This window comes from Loxodonta africana, chromosome 19 (genome assembly GCF_030014295.1).
Source record: "Loxodonta africana isolate mLoxAfr1 chromosome 19, mLoxAfr1.hap2, whole genome shotgun sequence".
In the NCBI taxonomy this organism is placed as follows: Eukaryota; Metazoa; Chordata; class Mammalia; order Proboscidea; family Elephantidae; genus Loxodonta; species Loxodonta africana.
The window spans coordinates 28534907-28553479 of record NC_087360.1 but is presented as its reverse complement, the minus strand read 5'-3'; the positions used below and the strand labels follow the sequence as shown (position 1 = coordinate 28553479).

Genomic DNA, 18573 nt, shown 5'->3' with positions numbered 1-18573 from the left:
GTCCCTAACACACACGTTTATTTCCTTTTCTTCCCTTCATGAGAGTGTAACCAGGTGTGTGGCAGTGGCCTGCCCTGGGGTGGAGCATGCGGGAGGACGCATGGGTTGGCTGAGCGAGGCACCTACCAAAGAGGGACAGCAGGGACTGGAGTGCGAAGTGCATAGTCCGTCGGTTGGCCTGTTTCCCAGTTTTCAGAATGACTTCCTCCTGACCAACTTCACAGAGGTCAAAACCTAGAGGATCAAAGATGTAAACATGTTTTCTTAAGGAAGATTCTGTATCTTGAAAACAATTGGAGCTGTAGGGCTCCTCATACAATTCCATCGGCCCAGGCTCCAGGCCCCTCAGCACGCCCTTCTGGCTGGGAGCCTCTCACTCAGAGCCAGGCCTCCGAGGGCTGTTGATCAGTAGTGCCAGCTGCCTCACCCACAGCACCCTCCCTGTGGCTCCCCCTTCGCCTGGGTGCAGAGCTTGCTGCTGGGATCTCCTCTGTCCCTTTGTGGCTGCTCTACTGCCCTACATTGTGTCCTTGAGAGCTGAGGCCTAGGGCTTTAAAGGCCTGTTAACATCCTGTCATTGTTCTATTTTCTCACAGAAGAACAGCAGAAATGCACCTTTACTTAAGGAAGAACGTCCGGGGGAAAAACGGGCCACTCCATCCGGCATTGAGTCTAGTATTTAAAGTTGGTGTGTGGGAAGGTGGAAGCGTCTCAGGGCAAGGACAGCGTCTTGTATGTGGTCAGTGTCTGCCACCCTGGGCCTTCATAAATGCTGAAGGTTTAGTGAAGGCTTTGCTGGTGATGGAGAAACTGCTTTCTTGGCTGAACTGCCCTGCAGGGACTTCACTTTTCCAAAGCCCAGGGGTGCCACTCCCTGGTTCTGATGATTATAATGAGACTCAGAGCGAGTACAACAAAGGACGCAGAGCTTCCTGAGTGAGGGCTGGCTAAGGAGCTGTTGACACAGCACTAAGACTTGTTAAGAGCCATTCCAGAGGCACCCAGTAAATACACCTCCCAGGGAGGAGCTCAGGAGGAAGAAGCCACACACAGACACCACAGCCAGCAATGGCACCACATGCAGGAGCCACCGGGCGGGGATTTAGGGACTGCAGAGCCTTTAGCACTGATAGCCTCTCTCAGGGAGTCACTGCTCCAAATGGTGGCAAAATGCTTGATGCTGAAGCTCCCAGGGGACTGGCACCTGTGATATCACCCCCTCTCCTCTGAGATAGCACCCCCTTCTCCTGATCTCACCACAGGGAAGGTCAGGCCCAGCCACCCAAGGCCTGCTGTTGTCAGCATGTGCACCTCATGCCTGAGAGCGTTCACAGAGGAGAAATTATATATATATTTCTTTTTTTAACTTAAGGATTCTGGTACTGGTCTGAACACCCTCATTCCCTTTGGAATCAGATTCACTTGAGGAGCCATCTGGCAGCTACGGGAACTCTCCCCCTCTGATCTTGAAAATAGAGAGTCCCCGAAAGCAACAGCAAGGCATTATATTCTGAGAACTCAGCATTTAAAAATGAATAACGAATAATAACATAAACCTAAGAGAGAAGCCTCCACTTTCACCAACGTGACTTGAATTGGTTACTCCAACAGAACTTCAGCCTCTAAATACCCGACACCCCCGCGATTGCTTGTGATGCGAGAGCTCGCACTTAGGGCTGGGAAGGGAGTGTGGGGCCCTCTGGTAACCAGAGCCCGTCTTCCTCATAGCCGCACACGCACACGCCCGGCCTCGCCCCGTCGCGGGAGTGTCAGTGGAATTTGGAAAGTACAGAAAAGTATAGGAACATCAGTGAGAATCACATAATCCTCACACCAGAGACAGCCAGTCTAAGATGTTCTGGGTTCTCTTCTGGACTTTCTCCTTGATACACCTGCAAAGGGGCATCGGACATCCAGTTCACGGAGGAGGACAGCTAGCCAGCACCCTCAAGCCCACAAGGGAAGGCCTAGGCCCTGCACACAGAAGTGAGCTTTTCCTGTGTAAGGAAAGGCCCTGGTGTTCTCACTGACTCACCAGAGTTCACTATCGAAGTGGACTTGACCACCTGTGCCACTGCCCCCAAGGCTGGTCCCACTGCGTATCACGGAAGTGAGAGGAAGACCGTCTTGGGTATGGAGCTGGCATTTCCCACTTTTGCTTCCACAAAACATACAGTTATCATGTTTACACCAAGCAGACTGTGTTTTAAATCCACAGGAAAAAAACAAGTAGTACAAATGGTAAAGGAGTCCAGAAGTCTAATGAAAGGGCTTCACAGGTTTCCCCCTTTACCTTCAAAAGAAACAGACATGTCTGAAAACAAACGGAGCCAGCCCTAAGTTGAGGCGGGTTGGGAAGGTCATCTATAACACAGCCAGGAGAAGACGGCCCAATACTGAACACCCAGGCTGAGGTGACAGTTTGTAGTCAAATACTAACCGAAAGGTCGGCACAGTGGTACCATGGAAGAAAAGCCCTGGTGATCTGCTTCCCTAAAGATTACAGCCAAGAAATCCCTATGGAACAATTCTATTCTGTAACAGAAGAGGTCACCATGAATCAGAGTTGATTCAGAGGCAACAATATGCAGGCAGAAAAGCCCTTGATGAGGACTGACTGCCCTGTCAGATGGCTGGTCACTGTCACAGTGACAGTGGATCACGTCATTCCTCCAAAGGCTCCCCACTTCCTTCAGGTTAAAGCCACTCCCTCTGCTCCCCCTCACCTCCCTTGCTCTCCCCTCAACCCTCGCTTCCTCTGCTCCCTCTGCATGGCTGCCTGGATAGCTCTCTTGCTCAGCAAAGCCATGCCTCCAGGCCTTAGTCTTGGCTGTTCCCTCTGCTTGGATCACACCCTGTCAACATTTGCATTATCTCTTGTTTCTGAGGCCCGTGCTCCCTGCTCCCCACCCCTCCAGCCAATCACTTTGACCCTGATGCTTTTGTTGGTCAGAGTGCACCTTTGCCTTCTAAGATGTCTCCCTTGAATAATTTATTACTTACGGTATTTTTACGCAAACAACATGTACCTTCTACATTTGTTTGCCATTTGTAAGTGTGCTATGCTAAGTTTTTTTATAGCAACATGTAAAAAAACTTGGCATAGTGGAGCTCATGAAAATAGTTCGTGGGGGAGGGCACCCGTGGCAAACAAATGTAGAAGGCCTGCCTTATTTGCATAAAAATATGGTCTCTTGTCTCCTCCCCCCACCAACCAGTATAATGTAAACTCCAGGGGGGGCAGGGTTTTGTGTCTTTTGCTCACTGCTGTAGCACTGTGTTTGATAAAACATTTGTTGAGTGAATGGCTCACAAGCAAGTCACACGCACAGGTAGGGCATGAGGAGATTTCAAACGACTTCTGATCGTGTTTTATCAACAGAGGTACCTGTTGGAAGTAAATAGCAATTATGTCAGGAGCTGCTTTAGCCATGTTAACAATATGAAAAAGGGAAAAGTGAGTGTCCTGGCTTGAAGAGGATTCTGGGATGTGCCTTTCTAGATGCCCGTGGTTTCCACAGTACTTTTTATGCCAGTTGCCAGTAGCCAATGATCGAGCCCAGCACTGAACCCACCATTTGACAACTGTACTTCTAACTATTCTTTAGCTCTTCATCATGGCTTGGATCCCAGCAATACCGGAACCTAGCAGATTCATATAAAGATAATGGTTACAAATAAGAAAGATTAAATCATCATGTAGGGCAAATGGGTCGAAGCTGAAGGGTCATTTGGGAATCTTGTTAAAGCACTAGAACAACCAGGAGGAAAATAAATTTTAAAAAGTGACTGAAGGAACCAATTAAGTCAAGGATGCTTTGTCCTACCTAGAGCTGCCAGGAACTCATGACATCCCGGGAGCCGCCATAGCTGGACGCTGATGGAGACCTGGATGGGTGCTGATGCAAAGTCCTGCTCCTTCTCGCCAGCCTGGAGCTGAACCAGCACCTGGTGGAGCTGAGGGAGGGAGGGCAGAGGTGAGCACGCTCTTCTTCCCAGCATCTCCTTTCCCTCCGGCCCTCCTCAGGGTTTGTTCCCAGGTTATTCCTACGTCACCTCTTATTGTCATCACTAATGACTCTTTCACCTCACTGTATATAGCATTTGAGATTCTTTTTAAAGTGCCTTTCTACCTATTATCACGTTATCCTCACTCCTTGGGAAGGCCAAGCGGCAGTGGGCTCAGAGACGCTAGATGGTGTATTAAAGGTCATGCCTTAGCCACGTTAACAATGCGGAAAAGGGAAGCGAGTGCCCTGGATTGAACAAGATTCTGGGATGTGCCTTTCTAGGTGCCCAGGGTCAAATCAAAGATGGCCAGTAGCCATTGATAGAGCTACTTGGGCCTGGGCTGGCCCCAGTCTGGGTCTGCTGACTCTAGCCGTTGCATCTTCCGTGGTACACACAGAGTACAGGAGAGGGCCTCAGGGAGCAGAGAGGGGTGAGTTCTAAGACTGGTCATCTCCTGCCTTTCTTTAAAAATTAAGGTCATTCCTTATGATCTTGGGGTAAATGGTGAAGAGGAATCTAATGTCCCTCAGCACTCGAAGAAAAGCCCATGTAACCCACTCAAAGGGTCTGTGGCGTTGCAGGTTTCCTGAGTCTGAGCTCTCTCAGGGCCGCTGTGCAGTTCACAGTGTTGCGTACTTAAAGTTGGTTCTGCCCTGCTGTGCAGGTGGCACTAGAAGGCCAAATCAAGAGCACAAGAAGGCTGGAGTAGGAAAGGGAGAGCCAGAGCAGAGGGGGACAGGCCACCAGACAGCCAGCGGCCCTGGTCACCCAGCCTGGAGCTCTGTGGCCCAGAGCCTGTTGGCATGTGCCTCCGTCTCCGTTACAGACGAGAGTCAGTCCAGCAGCGCCTGCATGCTGAGTTCAAGGCACCACCAACGGTAACTCGGGAGTGTGGCGGGGTGAGGGCTCACCTGATGACAGCTGCTACTTAAAGTAGTACTCACCATTCCAACCATATTTTTAACAGCCTTCGGCCAGCAGATTATAAGAAAAAGAAAGAAAAAGAGAGAAAGAAGAGAGTTTAGACTCAAGCATAGGTTGTTATGCAACACGAGCTGACCACTGCTTTAGGAAGCGCCACACAGACCTGCGGCTCTGACCGGGAGGGGAAAGGAGCGAGAGTCAGCAGGGACACACAGGAAAATGAACAGCCATGCCAGGCGCTCTGGGGGTCAAGGGATCACGGCCAGGCAGGCCCTGCCCTTCCTTGAAAGTAGAAGAGCCGGGCAGGCCGGACCCGAGTGGGGAGGGCCTGGAGGGGTTCCAGAGTGACTCAGGAAATGTCCACCATCCGCCAGTCCCTGAGGCAGCCTCAGGACACTTCCCTGGGGCCAGCCAGCATATCAGGCAGACAGTCTTTGTGCTCCCACAAAAGAAAGAAGTTAAGCAGCTGGGACTCCCAGCCTTGGCCTGCATATGTCATTCTAGCTTTGTCTTTTCTTAGCGCTCAAATGTCTAGCCCTCCTTGCTCTAGGATGTTTTAATATGCAGTGCTCTGGAAGAGTCTTCCTGAGGGTATTCAACAAGCAGATGCAAAACGCTGATTATACACTGAGCAGGAACTCAGTGGGAGGGGCAGTCTCTGTGCAGGGCCACATTTCCAAATCTGGCTGGAAGCAGCCCCCGGTCAGAGGAGGGCTCAGGGTGCCACTCAGAGTTTCGGAGGCTCATCCTAGATGATGGGGCAGGTTTGTTTCCACCCAGAACTATGTCTGCTGAAAGTGAAATCTGCTGATAGGCATCTCTAATAAGAATGAACACGGTTTTCCAGAGATTACTGTCCAAGATGACCAGAGAAAAGTGCTCTTCAGGGGTGGTTGGGCCCTTGCAGAAGCCCTGTGCAGCCAGGAGGATTGGTGGGCACAGTGAAGCTCTGAGTTAGAAATCCTCCAAGTCCCTGAGTTAGATCTAGTCTGCTAGAGGGAAGCACGCTTTTAAAAACTGCCATGCAACGTGACTTTCTGTTTTGTATTAGAGTTGACTTTGTGTTCACCACTATTTGTTTCAATAATTCGTCTCAGAGTATAAGTACTGAGACACCTGTCACCACCCTGGCGGACAACCTCACATTGGCTTGCTTAGAAGGGGTGGCTGGAATGCTTGCTCATAGCTGAAAGGCTGGGGGAGGACAAGGTGACAGGAGGTCACTGAATGGAGAGCCAGGACAGGGCCCCATGAGCATCATCTGCATCTAGAGGGCACTGCACTGCAAGGCTTGCCGCCTCCCCCAGCCCGCACCTGAGGACACAGGCCGGGGAGGGCTATTCTGTGGCTCCCCACCCTTGCCCTTCCCTTCTCGTCACAAAGGCTGAAGAAAGAAACGATGCTGCATCACTTGCAGGGTCCTATCTGGGGCCACACCACTTCTGTCTTTACAGCTCGGCAGAGCCTCAGGCAGGGCTCCGGCCCTGCTCAGGACTCACCCGGCTGATGAGCTGCTCGCCAGTCTCCGAGGCGGTGATGACTTTGCAGAGCGCCTGAAGGGCAGGGTTGGGCAAACCTAAACCAAGAAAGGGGGCGGGCATTATCCGAGAGGCCGGTGGACCCCCGGTCCTGCCTTCCCCAGGAAGAAGCCCGGAAACACTCAGCAATGGTGGCATTCAAAAGCCCAGGATGCACAGGCATGTGCTTCTGGGCTTGACTTGGAAAAGGAGAGTGTTGTCTCCAAGAAAGGGAGGTCAGGGGCAGCAGGGCAAATCCTGGCCCTGCTGTCCTCCTCCAGGGGCGCGGTCACATTCCCAAGATGCAGTCTCAAGTTGCATCAGCCCCTCTGTGTCTTGCACAAAGGGCAGCCCCGAGCACCTGCACCAGCTTCACCCAGGGGCTGGCCCCATAGCTTTGTCAGATGGCAGCTGCCAGTTACACTGTGAATCACAGCTACTGTTGACCTGCATTACCTTGTGTTGTCCCAGGAAGAGGCAGAGCCAGGACCCCACTGCTGCTCTCGGGGCACAGGGCATGTGCCACCACAAATCAAGAGGTCGGGGAGAGTACTCTGTCCTCCAAATTCAGGAGGAAAAGTCTGTGCCTCTGCTTCCTTGCCCCTTCTCTGGACACTCCCTTCCCCTTCCCAGCTCTGAGGTCCTGCATCTCATTAATGCAGGGACCACGGCCACCAGCTGGGTTGTGCTTTTCCCCAGCCCCTCAGTTGGTGCCAGCTCTGCCCAAGCCTGCTGGCACAGGGCCATGCCCCAACTTACCCAGCAGGGACTGGATGGTGGTGCTGCACTGCTGGAGCCGATCACCTGGGTCGGAGGTTGGGAAGAAAACGGCCGCCGGCAGGCCGCTGGCTGGGGGGTCCAGTCGGAAGCCCACGGCAGTGAGGAGGGCCTGCCAGCCAGGAATGCCAGCTACTTTGTTGTCCACACTCTGCTGGGACGTGTACATGGCATTGCGCTGTCCAGTCTGGATACGTTGCAGGGACTTCTCCACCTGGAAGGTGACGAAGTGAGGCCACCACTCTGCCCACAGGTGCAGCCTGGTGCCCTCCATGTGTCAGGGCTGACTAGTGTCGCCCTCTGTAGACCACGTGGCCAGGCCTGAGTGCTATAGCACCCGCTCAGTGTGAAGGGAGTGTGGGAGGCTGCAGATGAAAAGGATGCACAGAGCCGACGAGAGGTGGCCCATCTTTGGAAAAGGCTCTATGCCTTCCCTAACCTACTGGCCCACTCCAGGCCCTCCTCCACATCGAGTGAGTTGTCTGAAAACAAAGCTCAGGGGCCTGCCCCAAACCATGGAATGGCTCCCATCGCTGCAGGATACACCCTTAGGCCTCAAGCCCCACTCAGTGCCCCTCAACTGCCCCACCCTCCAGCAGTGCCCACCCCTACGTCTGTTTGTGCTGGCCCCTTGGCCAGCAGTGCCTCTCCTCCCTGGTACCACTCCCCCAGCTTCCCTCTGCACTGGCCTCTGGAACCTACCTCCCTCCCAAGAGTCCCCCTGTGTTTCAGGGCCAAAACTGGTGCTTGGCACATGGGGGCTGAACTCGCCCAGAGAGCCATTAGTTTCCTGCCCGAGTGAGCATTTTTCCCAGTGCTTCAAACAGCTTCCAACAGGCAAGGTTTCTTCGGTGGAAACCTCGGCTCCTCCTGAGATGCTGCATGCCCTGAGGAGATGTACTATCACTGGAACGAGTTGTCCAAGATGTCACCTGAGACTTCTTACAGTAAAATGTTGGGGTGCTGGGGGATTGGATGTCACAGGCAGGAGGAAGTGCAGCTCATACTAGCCATGAGGAAAAGGCAGGACTGATCATAGGCAGGACACCCAACCAGCTGGCTGTCCCTCAGGCCAGAAGGGCCTTGGAGACACACTACCCACTGCGGCCAAGGGGCACCGACTATTGGGCCAGGATGGCACCAAGATGCAGTTAGGAGTTAGGCGCTGTTGAACTTGACCTATGGCCAGCACACCCACTGAAAAAAACCAAGACGGACGAGAAAACCCTTACAGGTGCCTGAGGGGCCTCACGGAGGAATGGGGAGCAGCTCAGCAGTCTGGGTGCTGCAGCAAGGGAGGAGGGTGGCTTTGGGAGCTGACAGGCCCTGACAAGGCCCAAGTGCTGAGCTCCTTAAAGGCCCCTGGGCAGTTTGCAGACACTGGGTGGAAAAAGCTGAGAGAGACACTGTCTCCAAAGGCTCACCACACGCCAGCACATCCACCCTGCACAGGTGGCAGGAGCTTCCTCAGGTCCGGCCTGAACACAGGAGGGTTTCAGGTTACAGCCTTCTTCATTTGTTTGGTAATTTCCTTCAGGCCTGAGGAAGCCTCCTTCAAGCAGACCCTAAGCTCAAGAATTTATGTGACTGACCTACCGTCAGAAATGCCCTGAGAGCTACCACCCTCTGACCAGGCACAAGAGGTCTAGAGGGTCTGCTCTGGCTCTCCCTGTGGGCCAGACATCTGCAGGGCCCCCCGAGCATCATGTTCTGGATACCCAGGACCCTGATACCCACCCGCTGTCATCCCCTGTCCTATGCCAACCTGCCAGCCCCACCCTTCCCCTCCAAGCCTTTTTAGTCAACTCGGGGTCCATGCTTTTAGTGAAGCCCTAAGTAAGGGGCTCCCCGGGCTCCCAGGTCCCCTACCAGGTGCAGGAGTACTCGCAGGGCGTCCCGTGCACGCTCAGGGTGCTGCAGGATCTCTGTGAGGGCCTGGCCGATGAGGGACGAGGGACTGTTCAGCTTTACGTCGCTCCCAATGAGCAGGAAACCTGTGGGGAGCACAGGAAGGGCACCTCAGACTCTCAGCCCCACAGCTCCCAGCCGGTTCCACAGCCTGCCATCTCTGCCGCCCGCCTGGGAACACCGCTGGAGCTGGGGCGCCTGGCTGGTGAGCGCTGCATGGCAGGTGGGACTGTGCAGCAGCTAACTCACTGGGTGGCCGTCTGGTGCCCTTTGTCCCCTCTGTTTAGGACTCTATATTGTTCCGTTTTTCAGGTAAGTGCAGCTAGAGGGGCTCCTGAGAGTGCCTCTGCCTTCCTCGTGCAGCAAGCGCCACCGCCCTAAGGAATGACTGGGCTGGTTTTCCCTGAAATCCATCCTGTATCTGTTTGTACTTAGGTATCCTTGAGGAACAAGCCCAGGGGCTCTCACCCTTGCCCCTGAGGGAGGGGTGTGTGTGCGGGGTGTTCACTGTGCTGGCCTGTCACCTGCTCTTGGCCTCTGGGGTGGGGAGGCGGGAAGGGGCCACGTGTCCAGTGCTGAGAATGAGATGGAGCCGGCCTGGTAGAGGTCACTGTCCATGCAGCACCGAGATCCTGGCTCCCCGTCCATGGGGCTCCTTGCCCAGCACTTGCTTCCTAAGCTGGGAAGCATAGAGAAGCTTCCCCCAGCCCCGAGCAGCTTTAGACCAGGCTGCCTCCGAGGGATAGGGAACCGGTTTTCTAAGAGTATTTTTAAGGGTAACTAGGCAGCATCGGAGCCCTGGTGGTGCAGTGGTTAAGAGCTCGGCTGCTAACTAGAAGGTTGGCAGTTCAAATCCACCAGCTGCTCCTTGGAAACCCTACAGGACAGTTCTACTTTGACCTATAGGGTTGCTATGAGCTAGAATTGACTTGACAGCAACGGGTTTGGTTTTTTAGTTCTGACACAACATCATTAGAAAGTGTTTTCCCTAGCACAAAGTTACGACTTTTACGTTACTGTGAATAAAACTAAACAGGGCCCCTTTTCAAAACTACCATATCTATAAGCGCATTGGGAAGACAGTGGGGTGGGGGGCCTTTGGCAGTGGATGGCCAAGCGTGGGCCTATTCCCACAAACCCTGCACTATGTTCTGTGGGGCCAAACCCACTCCGCCTGCCAGGAGCTTGTGCGAGCCCGCTGTCACGTGAGGAGAACAGTGATGGAAACCACAAGGGTGTCCTCCCATCTCCGTATCCCTGGGAGCAGAAGCAGTTTAGTGCAGAGCGGGGCCAGAACCCCTGTGCCTGCCACCACCCTCCACCTCGCAGGATGAGGGAAATGGCCAGAAACAGGTTACACGTGTGCTGTGGGCACCACTGAAGGTTTTGTCCTTAGCTACAGGAGGAAACAGGATAGATCCCATTTGTTTTTTGAATAGACAACGTAAGAACACTACAGCTGTGTTGTCGATGAGTGAAGTGAACAACCCGTTTCCGCGTCTCAGCAATAGGCTCATCCATCACACAGATGGCAGGCAGGTGGCAGCACCGCCTGGGCTGGTACTGTAGGGCTCCACCACGGGGCTCCCCCACCTCTGAGAAACGACACCAGCAGCGTTGGGACATGCTAACTGAATTTATTTTTAAAAGGAGGAGCAAGTTGAAAGTCCAATTTTTAATATAGATGGATGTGTATATATCTTTTGCCATTAAAACAATAACATGTTTTTGGAAATGGCATTTCTGGTGTTTTTCTGATACTCTGCTTTATGGGTTGGCACTGTTGTTACAGCATTGGTGGGACTTTGCTTTGCCCTGGGGTACCTTGGGAATTGTAGGGGTCATTTCTGAGAGAATGCCACAGACTGAAGGTTGAGACAGGATGGTGAGTGAGAGGCTAGGTGGGGGCAGGGCCTGGGGCTGGGTTTGGACTCTGGGAATCCTGGGCAGGGGAGGTATGAGTGCCAGGCTCAGCCTGTCAGGAAGGGCCTCCTGCACTGCAGTGTTCTCTGGGGGGCTGTTGTGGGCACGATGCACTCAGGGACCCCGGGAAATCAGGTGTGGTAGGGAGCTGAGACATAGGTGCTCTGCACACAGCTGGGTGCGTTCCTCTCCCCTTGCCGTGACCAGATGCCGAGGTTTCTCCCTTCTCTCCTAATGCTTCATGTCTCTGAGGCAGACCCACTAAGAGCACACACTGTTGGTCTTCCAGAATGTGCAGGCTTCACACTTTGTAAGACATTCAGTCTCCTCCTTACAGATCTTCTCAACCGTGAACAGGACAAGCATCAACATCACCGCCACCGTCTTGTTATTAGTGAGGCCATTGAGCTTCAGAGAGGGTAAGGCATTTGTCCCAGGCCACACAGCCAGGACAGGGAGCTAGATCAGCCCAAGCCTTCGGGTTACCAAATCTAGGGTCTTCCTACCCCATCGTTCGGTTTTAGAGTCAGGATTATAAAGGGGGGTGCCAAACAACAGACCACCCAGTCCGCACTAACGGAAAGATGAGCTTTACATTCACATTTTGATGGCAAATGGTTCTACTGCTCCCTGGTGAAAAAGACTATCTTAAAACCTGGTAAAAAAGAGTATTTTAAAACCCTCGTATTAAAAACTGATTTGGTGGAGCTGAGAGTCTTAGCAAACAATGTTCCCTCCCTGAATCAGCCCATGTCCTCCTCTTCCCAGTGCCCCTGGCCCCATCTCCCCCACCCCTGCCTGCAGAATGAAGTCTGAGGGCAGTGGGGACTGAGCCCGAGCCCACAAACAGGTGCCTGCTGGCGACCACCTCCTACCTGCCCAGTTGGAGGGGTGTGTGAAGGGCTTGCTGCTCTGCACCACCTTCATGGCCTCGCCTAGGGCGGCGCTGGCCTTCAGGCCATTCAGCAGAGATGAGTAGAAGGCATGGATGAACATCTTGGAAGCAGCCACTGGCACAGGCCACAGAGACACGAGGACACACTGTGCGCCAGCAGCCAGGAAGGCCCGTGTCAGCGCAATGACCCCGTCGGCTGTGACTTTGCTGTTAGACTCCTGAGAGGAGCCAAGGACCACCAGCTTCACAGGCAGCCGCAGGTCCAGGACATCTGCGGCCGTGAGCAGGAGCTCCTGGAGGGGCGGGCAGTCCGAGATGCTCTCCACATCACTGGCGTCGTCCTGTACCCGCAGGGACTCGGGGATCGTGTAGGAGTGGCCAAAGGAGCTCTTGCTGCTGGCAGGGTTGCCATCCACATTGGGCGTGAGGACCAAGGCTGACAGCTTCCAGGAGATGTGGGTGGCAAAGTGGACACACTCAGCCTGTGTCAGGGCACTCATGACCCTCTCCTTGGTGGCCACGCTGCCCACCAGGGGCTGGCAGCCCAGCAGCTCTGACACCATATAGGCTTCCTCCTCAGCCGACGGCATTGGCCCCCACAGCCACCTGTCCATCACAGCTGCTGGGAGCTTGGGGTTGCCGATGACGGCTGCCATGGACGTGGAGCTGGCATATGCGGGCGGGCTCTTCCTCAGATGAGACTGTGAAGGGAAACACAGGCACAGGCCATCAGTCAGAGCTCCAGGTCCCCAGCTGCGGGGCTTCTTAGAAGCATGGGCCGGCCTGCCCTCTGGCCTTCCCTGGTTTCCCAATAACGTCATTCTTGACCCAGGTGTATGATTTACTGAGACTCAATCTGCTGTGACAAGCTCTTGAAAAGAATCAGGATGGGATGGTAGGAGGACACTTCCTGTTGGTCAAACATTTGGGGGCGATGGGGGAGGAAGGCAAGGATAAGAGGAGCGAGAAGCTGTGGTGTCTGGGACGGCCCACCCTGGAGAAGGGAACAGTCTGCTCCCGGTGAGTCAGGGGCTTTGAGGGGTGGCTTTGATTAAAACTGTGGAAAAAGCAAGGCAATCTTGGCGAGACTAAGGCCAAATCATGTCCTTTAGAAGCTCTACACCCTAAAAGATTATACTCCCCTCACGCTTTCTGTACTTCAAAATAGAAACACTTCTGGAATACAAAGTCGGCCTAAAGAAGCCCAACAAAGTTCTGATTTTTCCCCATGATGGCTTTTGGTGCTTTTGGGGAAACATCAAGTATCGAATGATTTCAAGATAACTTTTGGGACCTCTGCTTGGTGGTGCCCTAAACGCTGGGTAAGAGAATTGCCACGTGCCTGCCAGGAAACGGGTTCCTCCAAGTCCTGGCTAAGGTGGAAACGGTTTATTGTTGTCATCAAAATAAAAGCTTTCTTACCACTGGCGATATCTAATACCCAGAGTGCCCCTGTTGGTGGTGTCGTGAGCAGCTGATGTGCAGTGGCTGTGGCCAGCTCACTTTGTGCCTGGGAGTCAGAGTCAGCCATGGAAATATGAGAAACTCGGAGAAGATAACTTCTTTCGCTTTGAACTGACTCTGTCTCATGAGAACAGTGATTCAGCAACAAAAACAGTCATAACTAAGATGCCCCAAAATCGGAAAGGCAGAAACCAACCCCCTTTGAATCAGCCCAATGACCAGTGTAGACAAAGAGGTCAAGGTGGGAGGCCGCCCATGCACAGGGCCAGGTGCTACAGGTCAACCCGGCTGTACCCTTCCTATGGGTTGTGAGGGGGCCCATCGGGGTGGAGGGCTCTGAGAACATGGGCGGTTGTTTGAAGACAGAGAAACCCAGGTCGTCTTGTAAAGATAGTTTTGCAGCCGGGGCAAGTGGGGATGCTGCAAGTAGAGTGCTAGGTGGTGGGGAGCCTTGTTTGGGGACCATGACGGGTCAGAAAGAACCAGAGCCTCGGGGTCTCTGAGAGAGTTTGGCATAGGGAAAGAGGAGTCAGGGTTGGCTCAAAAATCTCTCCATAGGTGGTCTGGGCCGCGAGTGGATGTGGGGTGAAATCACAACTCCATGGACGGTCTGTTGCCATCTTGAGTTATACAGGCCTTTCCATACTGAGTTTTCATGCTGAGTGAGACCTGAGACCCTGCCTGTGCCCTCAAAGCCACCTCATTTGCTTTCAGTTCTTTCACTGGCCTGTTGGGAATTTTTCCACTGGGCACTAGTCTTACTGTTTGCTGTCCCCCCGCCTGTGGCCCCTCAGCTATGCAGCATACATGGCCCAGGTGGGGTCAGCCTGATGGATGATGGTGAGCATGGCATCTGTGGTCTCCAAGTGCCTCGCAGAAGGTAGGGAGGAACATCACCAAATGGTGCTCCGCAGCAGCCCCCAGAGATACTCTCCTGGCCTGATGCCTGACTGAGTGCATCTGAGCAGCTCGCCACCCTGACGTCACAGCCAAGAAACTTCACGGGGAGAAACAACAAAAATCACGGCTGCCACAGGTCATGAGGGCCATCCCCCTGCCTCCACTCTAAAGTCACCCTACCCAGCTGCAAACTATAAAACATTTGTGAAGAGATCACATCGTATCGCCGAGTAGCATGGCCCCATCTCAGGCATGCTGTGCCTCAGGACCCCTGGAGCAGGCCCCTACATGTGCGTGAGCATTACCTTGGCCTGTGGGCTGAGGGAGCGGATGGAAGGCACGGCGATAAGGGCGAAGCGCTCATACAGGTACTCGTTGGAGGAGCTTCCCTTCAGGAGGGCGAAGGGTATGAGGTACAGCTCCCCCTCCAGGACCAGGACCAGTTGCCGGTGCCGTCCTACGGGGCCGCTGGAGTGCATCAGGCCCTGCAGGGAAGCACAAGAGCTGACGCACGAGTCTGAAGAACACACTCAGGTAGTTGCAGGCCATGAGACTGGGTGGGAGACCAAGGCCCCACGGCATGAAGGGGGAGAGCCCAGACAATTGCAGGCCCAGGTAAATCCAGCCAGTCTCTATGGGAGTGGGATTAATGCAATGGGCAGTACCCCAGAAAGACATCTACACAACTCACGTGTACCCCAAATGAAGGGCAGGGACGCTCTGTCATTGTGGAGAACCTAAGCACAGTGTAGAATAGGCAGCAAGCACTTGATCGGAGTGGGATACAGAGGCTGGAAAATCAGAGGGAGGATGGAAAGTTCTGGAAACCAGGATGACATCTCCTGGAGAAGTGTTTCCAGGAGGAGGAGGAGAAGCCGGCCCCAGGACCTTTTGTGACTATCAGGGCCTCTGGTCCTCCTCTGCGGAGAATGGCCCCTGGGCCCTGGTGGTGCTATCCCCACTGGCTCCCTCCCAGGATGTGGGGGACCTAACAGGAGGATGTGACACCCATCACTCCTTCAAGGCCCAGTGTGAATACATGAGTCCTACAGAGGACAGACAGATGGAGACTCACTCCCTCCCGGTCTCTATACACGCATTTCTTTTAAAAGAACTACCAGTGAAGCCTGAGGTCCTAGGAACCTTGATGAAATAAACAGACAAGAACTGTGAAAACTGGACTAATACAGGCTGAAGGGTGAACACAGAGATGCCGCAGAAGCTGCTGGCACTGAGGAGCTACAGCAGGGGACTCACTGCCCGGGGCCTGCGGGAGGGTGGCTCAGAGGGAGGTCACAGCAGCTCCCTTCCCTCACCCGTCTGTGGGCCGACTGACAAGTGCAGTCCTGCTACGCTGCTCTGCTCTGCTCTGCTCCAGGGAGCAAATGTGCACATCCGCTCGTCTGACCCACTGCTCTGGGCCTGGGGCTGTGGGTGGCAGAGGTGCTCCACTAACCCACAGTGACACTGCCTGGCGGGTGTTCAGTCTGTGCAAACCCTCTGTGTATTCATGTATGTATTTATTTTAATTTCAGCTTCCTCTAAAAAAATAAATAATTTTTTTTTAATTTATTTTAATTTCAGCTTCATCTAAAGCAAGCCAAAATAAAAATTATTAGGTCAGTTTGCTTCCTGTTTCCCTTAAGAGCAATTTTCCAAGAAGGGTGTTAGGGTACAATCCAAGAAGGAAAGACTTGGGGTGGTGTTGCAGGGAGCCCAGCACTGTCCATGGGTGACTTTCAGGTCAGCACAGGAAGGTGGACGGGCCAGGTGCTCTCAGCCCTGCTCCTCACTGGCCGTGGGCACCTGGACATGGCTTCACCCCTTGGGCCACACCTAAGGCCCCTGCCCAGCCTCACAGGTGGAGGGCAGCTCTGAGAGGGCCACTGTGGGAGCAGCTGCTATGCTGCCTTGGGTGTCTCAAGGGAACCTGGGAGCTGGGTGAGAGTGGCAGGGCTGATGTCCCCCAACCTCAGTGATGAGGTCAGCAGCTGTGACTGTGACAATCTGCTTGCTGCTCAGAGAAAGCCAGGCCACCAGAGATGTGGGCAGTGAGCTGCCAGCAACTACATGGGGGCTCAGGCCCCTGCCATGTGCAAAACTAGACACAGGCTCAGCTGACCCAGGGTCACCAGGTGCTGCTGTGACACGATGCTAGCCCATCCCAGGGAGTCCCTGCCAGCTGTCACCCCACAGGCACTGACTTCACAGGACACAAGTCCTCAGTCATGGCATCACACATCCATGTGATCAAAGGTGTTTGGCAAGGTGTGCTGGGTAAGGGAAGAGGCTAGAATCTACTCAGTCTTTGTAGGAATCTGTGATTCCCCACAAAACCTTCAGATCTGAGGTGCAGATCTAAAGTCTGGTGCTCACATGCCTCCTCTGCCATTATTTCTGATCACTCCACGAGGGATGATCATCTAATGGGACTTGCTACCTTCCTGTCGAAGTTGTTCTCCCAAGCCCCCCTCAGCTTCTCCCACTAGCTGTGTAACAGCGTCTATCATGTGCCTACCATGTACTGCTCAGGAGCCGAACAAGTTTAGGACGCCATCCTCGCTTGCAAGTATACGATGTGCATGTAAAAATACAGCATGCACAAGAAAATATTAAAAAAAAAAGTATTAGCAGGTATTAAATATAACAGCACCACATAAGTATAAAGTGTCAACCCCAGCCTGTGTGACAGCCTCCTCTGGACAAGAAGCTGGACCCTCGCCCAGGAAGCTGGCACATGTGGGAAAGGAAGACTCAGCCTGGGCAAAGGAGGCCCATCCTGTGGGCCTGAGGCAAGGCCGGAGTGGGCACGCAGCCAGGCAGTGGAGTCCTAGAGGTCAGGCAAGAAAGCGTGGACCTCATGGCTGCAAGGCTCTGCCCTGCTCCAGGCTGCGGAAACACCTGGTGAAGGCATTTGGAGGCAGACACCCTTCCCTCCTGGGGCAGCACCTAGTAGTGGGAATGGAGCCTGACCCCTGCAGACCACTCTGAGTGAGGACCCTGAGGGTGGCCCTTGTCAGCAGCGTAAAAACAGGTAGTGCCACAGCAGCTGCCCTCTGTAGCACTGGGTTTGTGGGGAGACTGCGTTGAACGGTTCACTGACAGCTCCAGTTAAAGGGCAGAAGGAAGAACTGATTGAAATTGTGGGGAGAGAGGCCTTGGACATGATCTTCTGATTCGGCCTCCAGGGTATATGAGCCTTGCCCTTGTAATGAAAGAGATTAGCTCTAATCCACTGTGAACCTGAAAATGGAAAATAAAGTGATGTCTCCATCCAAATTACCATCATGGGTGAGATGAGAAAGGAGAGACAATCCAGGGACCCGCTACTCTGCGCCTCGGTGGGTCAGTCTAGGGAAGGTGCTCACTGCTGCTCATGTCCTGGGTTTAAAGATAAGAGGGCTTAGGCATCAGCCCTGCACTGAGAGTCCAACACGTTCCAGCAAAGACTCAGACTGTCTGACCCCTAAAGTTCCCAGACATGGGATCTTTTGAAGAACAACACAAGGAGGCCAGGTCCTCGGAAACCTGTTTATTCCCAGGGCTGCTTCCTCTCATTCTCACTGAGCAGCTGTGACCCCAACCATCACGTCATTCCAGGCACAAATTCCAGGCTTGAGAGCTTACTGTGAGCCAGACTTAGTAATCTGAAAGGAGAAGGCTGAGTGCCCCAGCAGGGAGGCCATCATGCCCACGCTGTAGGCTGGGCTGTGGCCGGTGTGAAAGCCTCGCGGTGAAGGGACAGTCCTGGCAGAGAGGGTGGGCAGTAGGCACAGAGACAGCTGCACATGGGGTGGGTCTTGTGTTACCTTGGCCCCAAACGTAGTCTTCAGTACCCACACTGCGATCATGGACGGGCTCCTGTGAGCAGTGCTGCCGTGCACAGGTACAGTGTGGAGCTTTCTCAGTGGAGGGCACTGGAAAGGCCCAGTCATTGGAGTGTGTGAGGGCAGCCAGTGGAGCCTGACCCAGATGTGGTCGCTCTGCAACCCTGCAGCCTTGGCCTGGTGATAATCTTTCTGCAGCCCTCTCTACAACGGAACCAGAGCTCCTGTGCAACCTGCGTGCTGAGGTCCCAGGCTCCCACCAGTGCCCTGCCTCCCACGACTGCCCTTGCCACCAGGAGCTCTCTGGAGGGTGGCCTACTGCTTTCCCAGCCACTCTGGACTTGCTCCAGCCTGGCCAAACCCAAGAACATCTCTGCTATCTGTGGGCTGGACCACACCCTCCAATGTTTGCTTTGTCTTGGGTGTG

The 18573-nt window shown here is 53.9% G+C and overlaps 1 protein-coding gene across 2 annotated transcripts in view; it reads right to left on the bottom strand.

Moving 5' to 3' along the window:
• The window catches only part of TTC28 (tetratricopeptide repeat domain 28), a 780748-nt gene that overhangs the window by 6679 nt on the left and 755496 nt on the right, over nucleotides 1-18573 (bottom strand). For both annotated transcript variants that reach the window (XM_023559275.2, XM_010598769.3), the window contains 7 exons: nucleotides 14625-14804; nucleotides 11936-12656; nucleotides 9099-9223; nucleotides 7212-7443; nucleotides 6435-6511; nucleotides 3828-3957; nucleotides 127-234 (listed from right to left, as the gene is read on the bottom strand). In XM_023559275.2, the coding sequence (XP_023415043.2) occupies nucleotides 127-234; nucleotides 3828-3957; nucleotides 6435-6511; nucleotides 7212-7443; nucleotides 9099-9223; nucleotides 11936-12656; nucleotides 14625-14804 (1573 nt within the window). The remainder of the gene's footprint in view (nucleotides 1-126; nucleotides 235-3827; nucleotides 3958-6434; nucleotides 6512-7211; nucleotides 7444-9098; nucleotides 9224-11935; nucleotides 12657-14624; nucleotides 14805-18573) is intronic.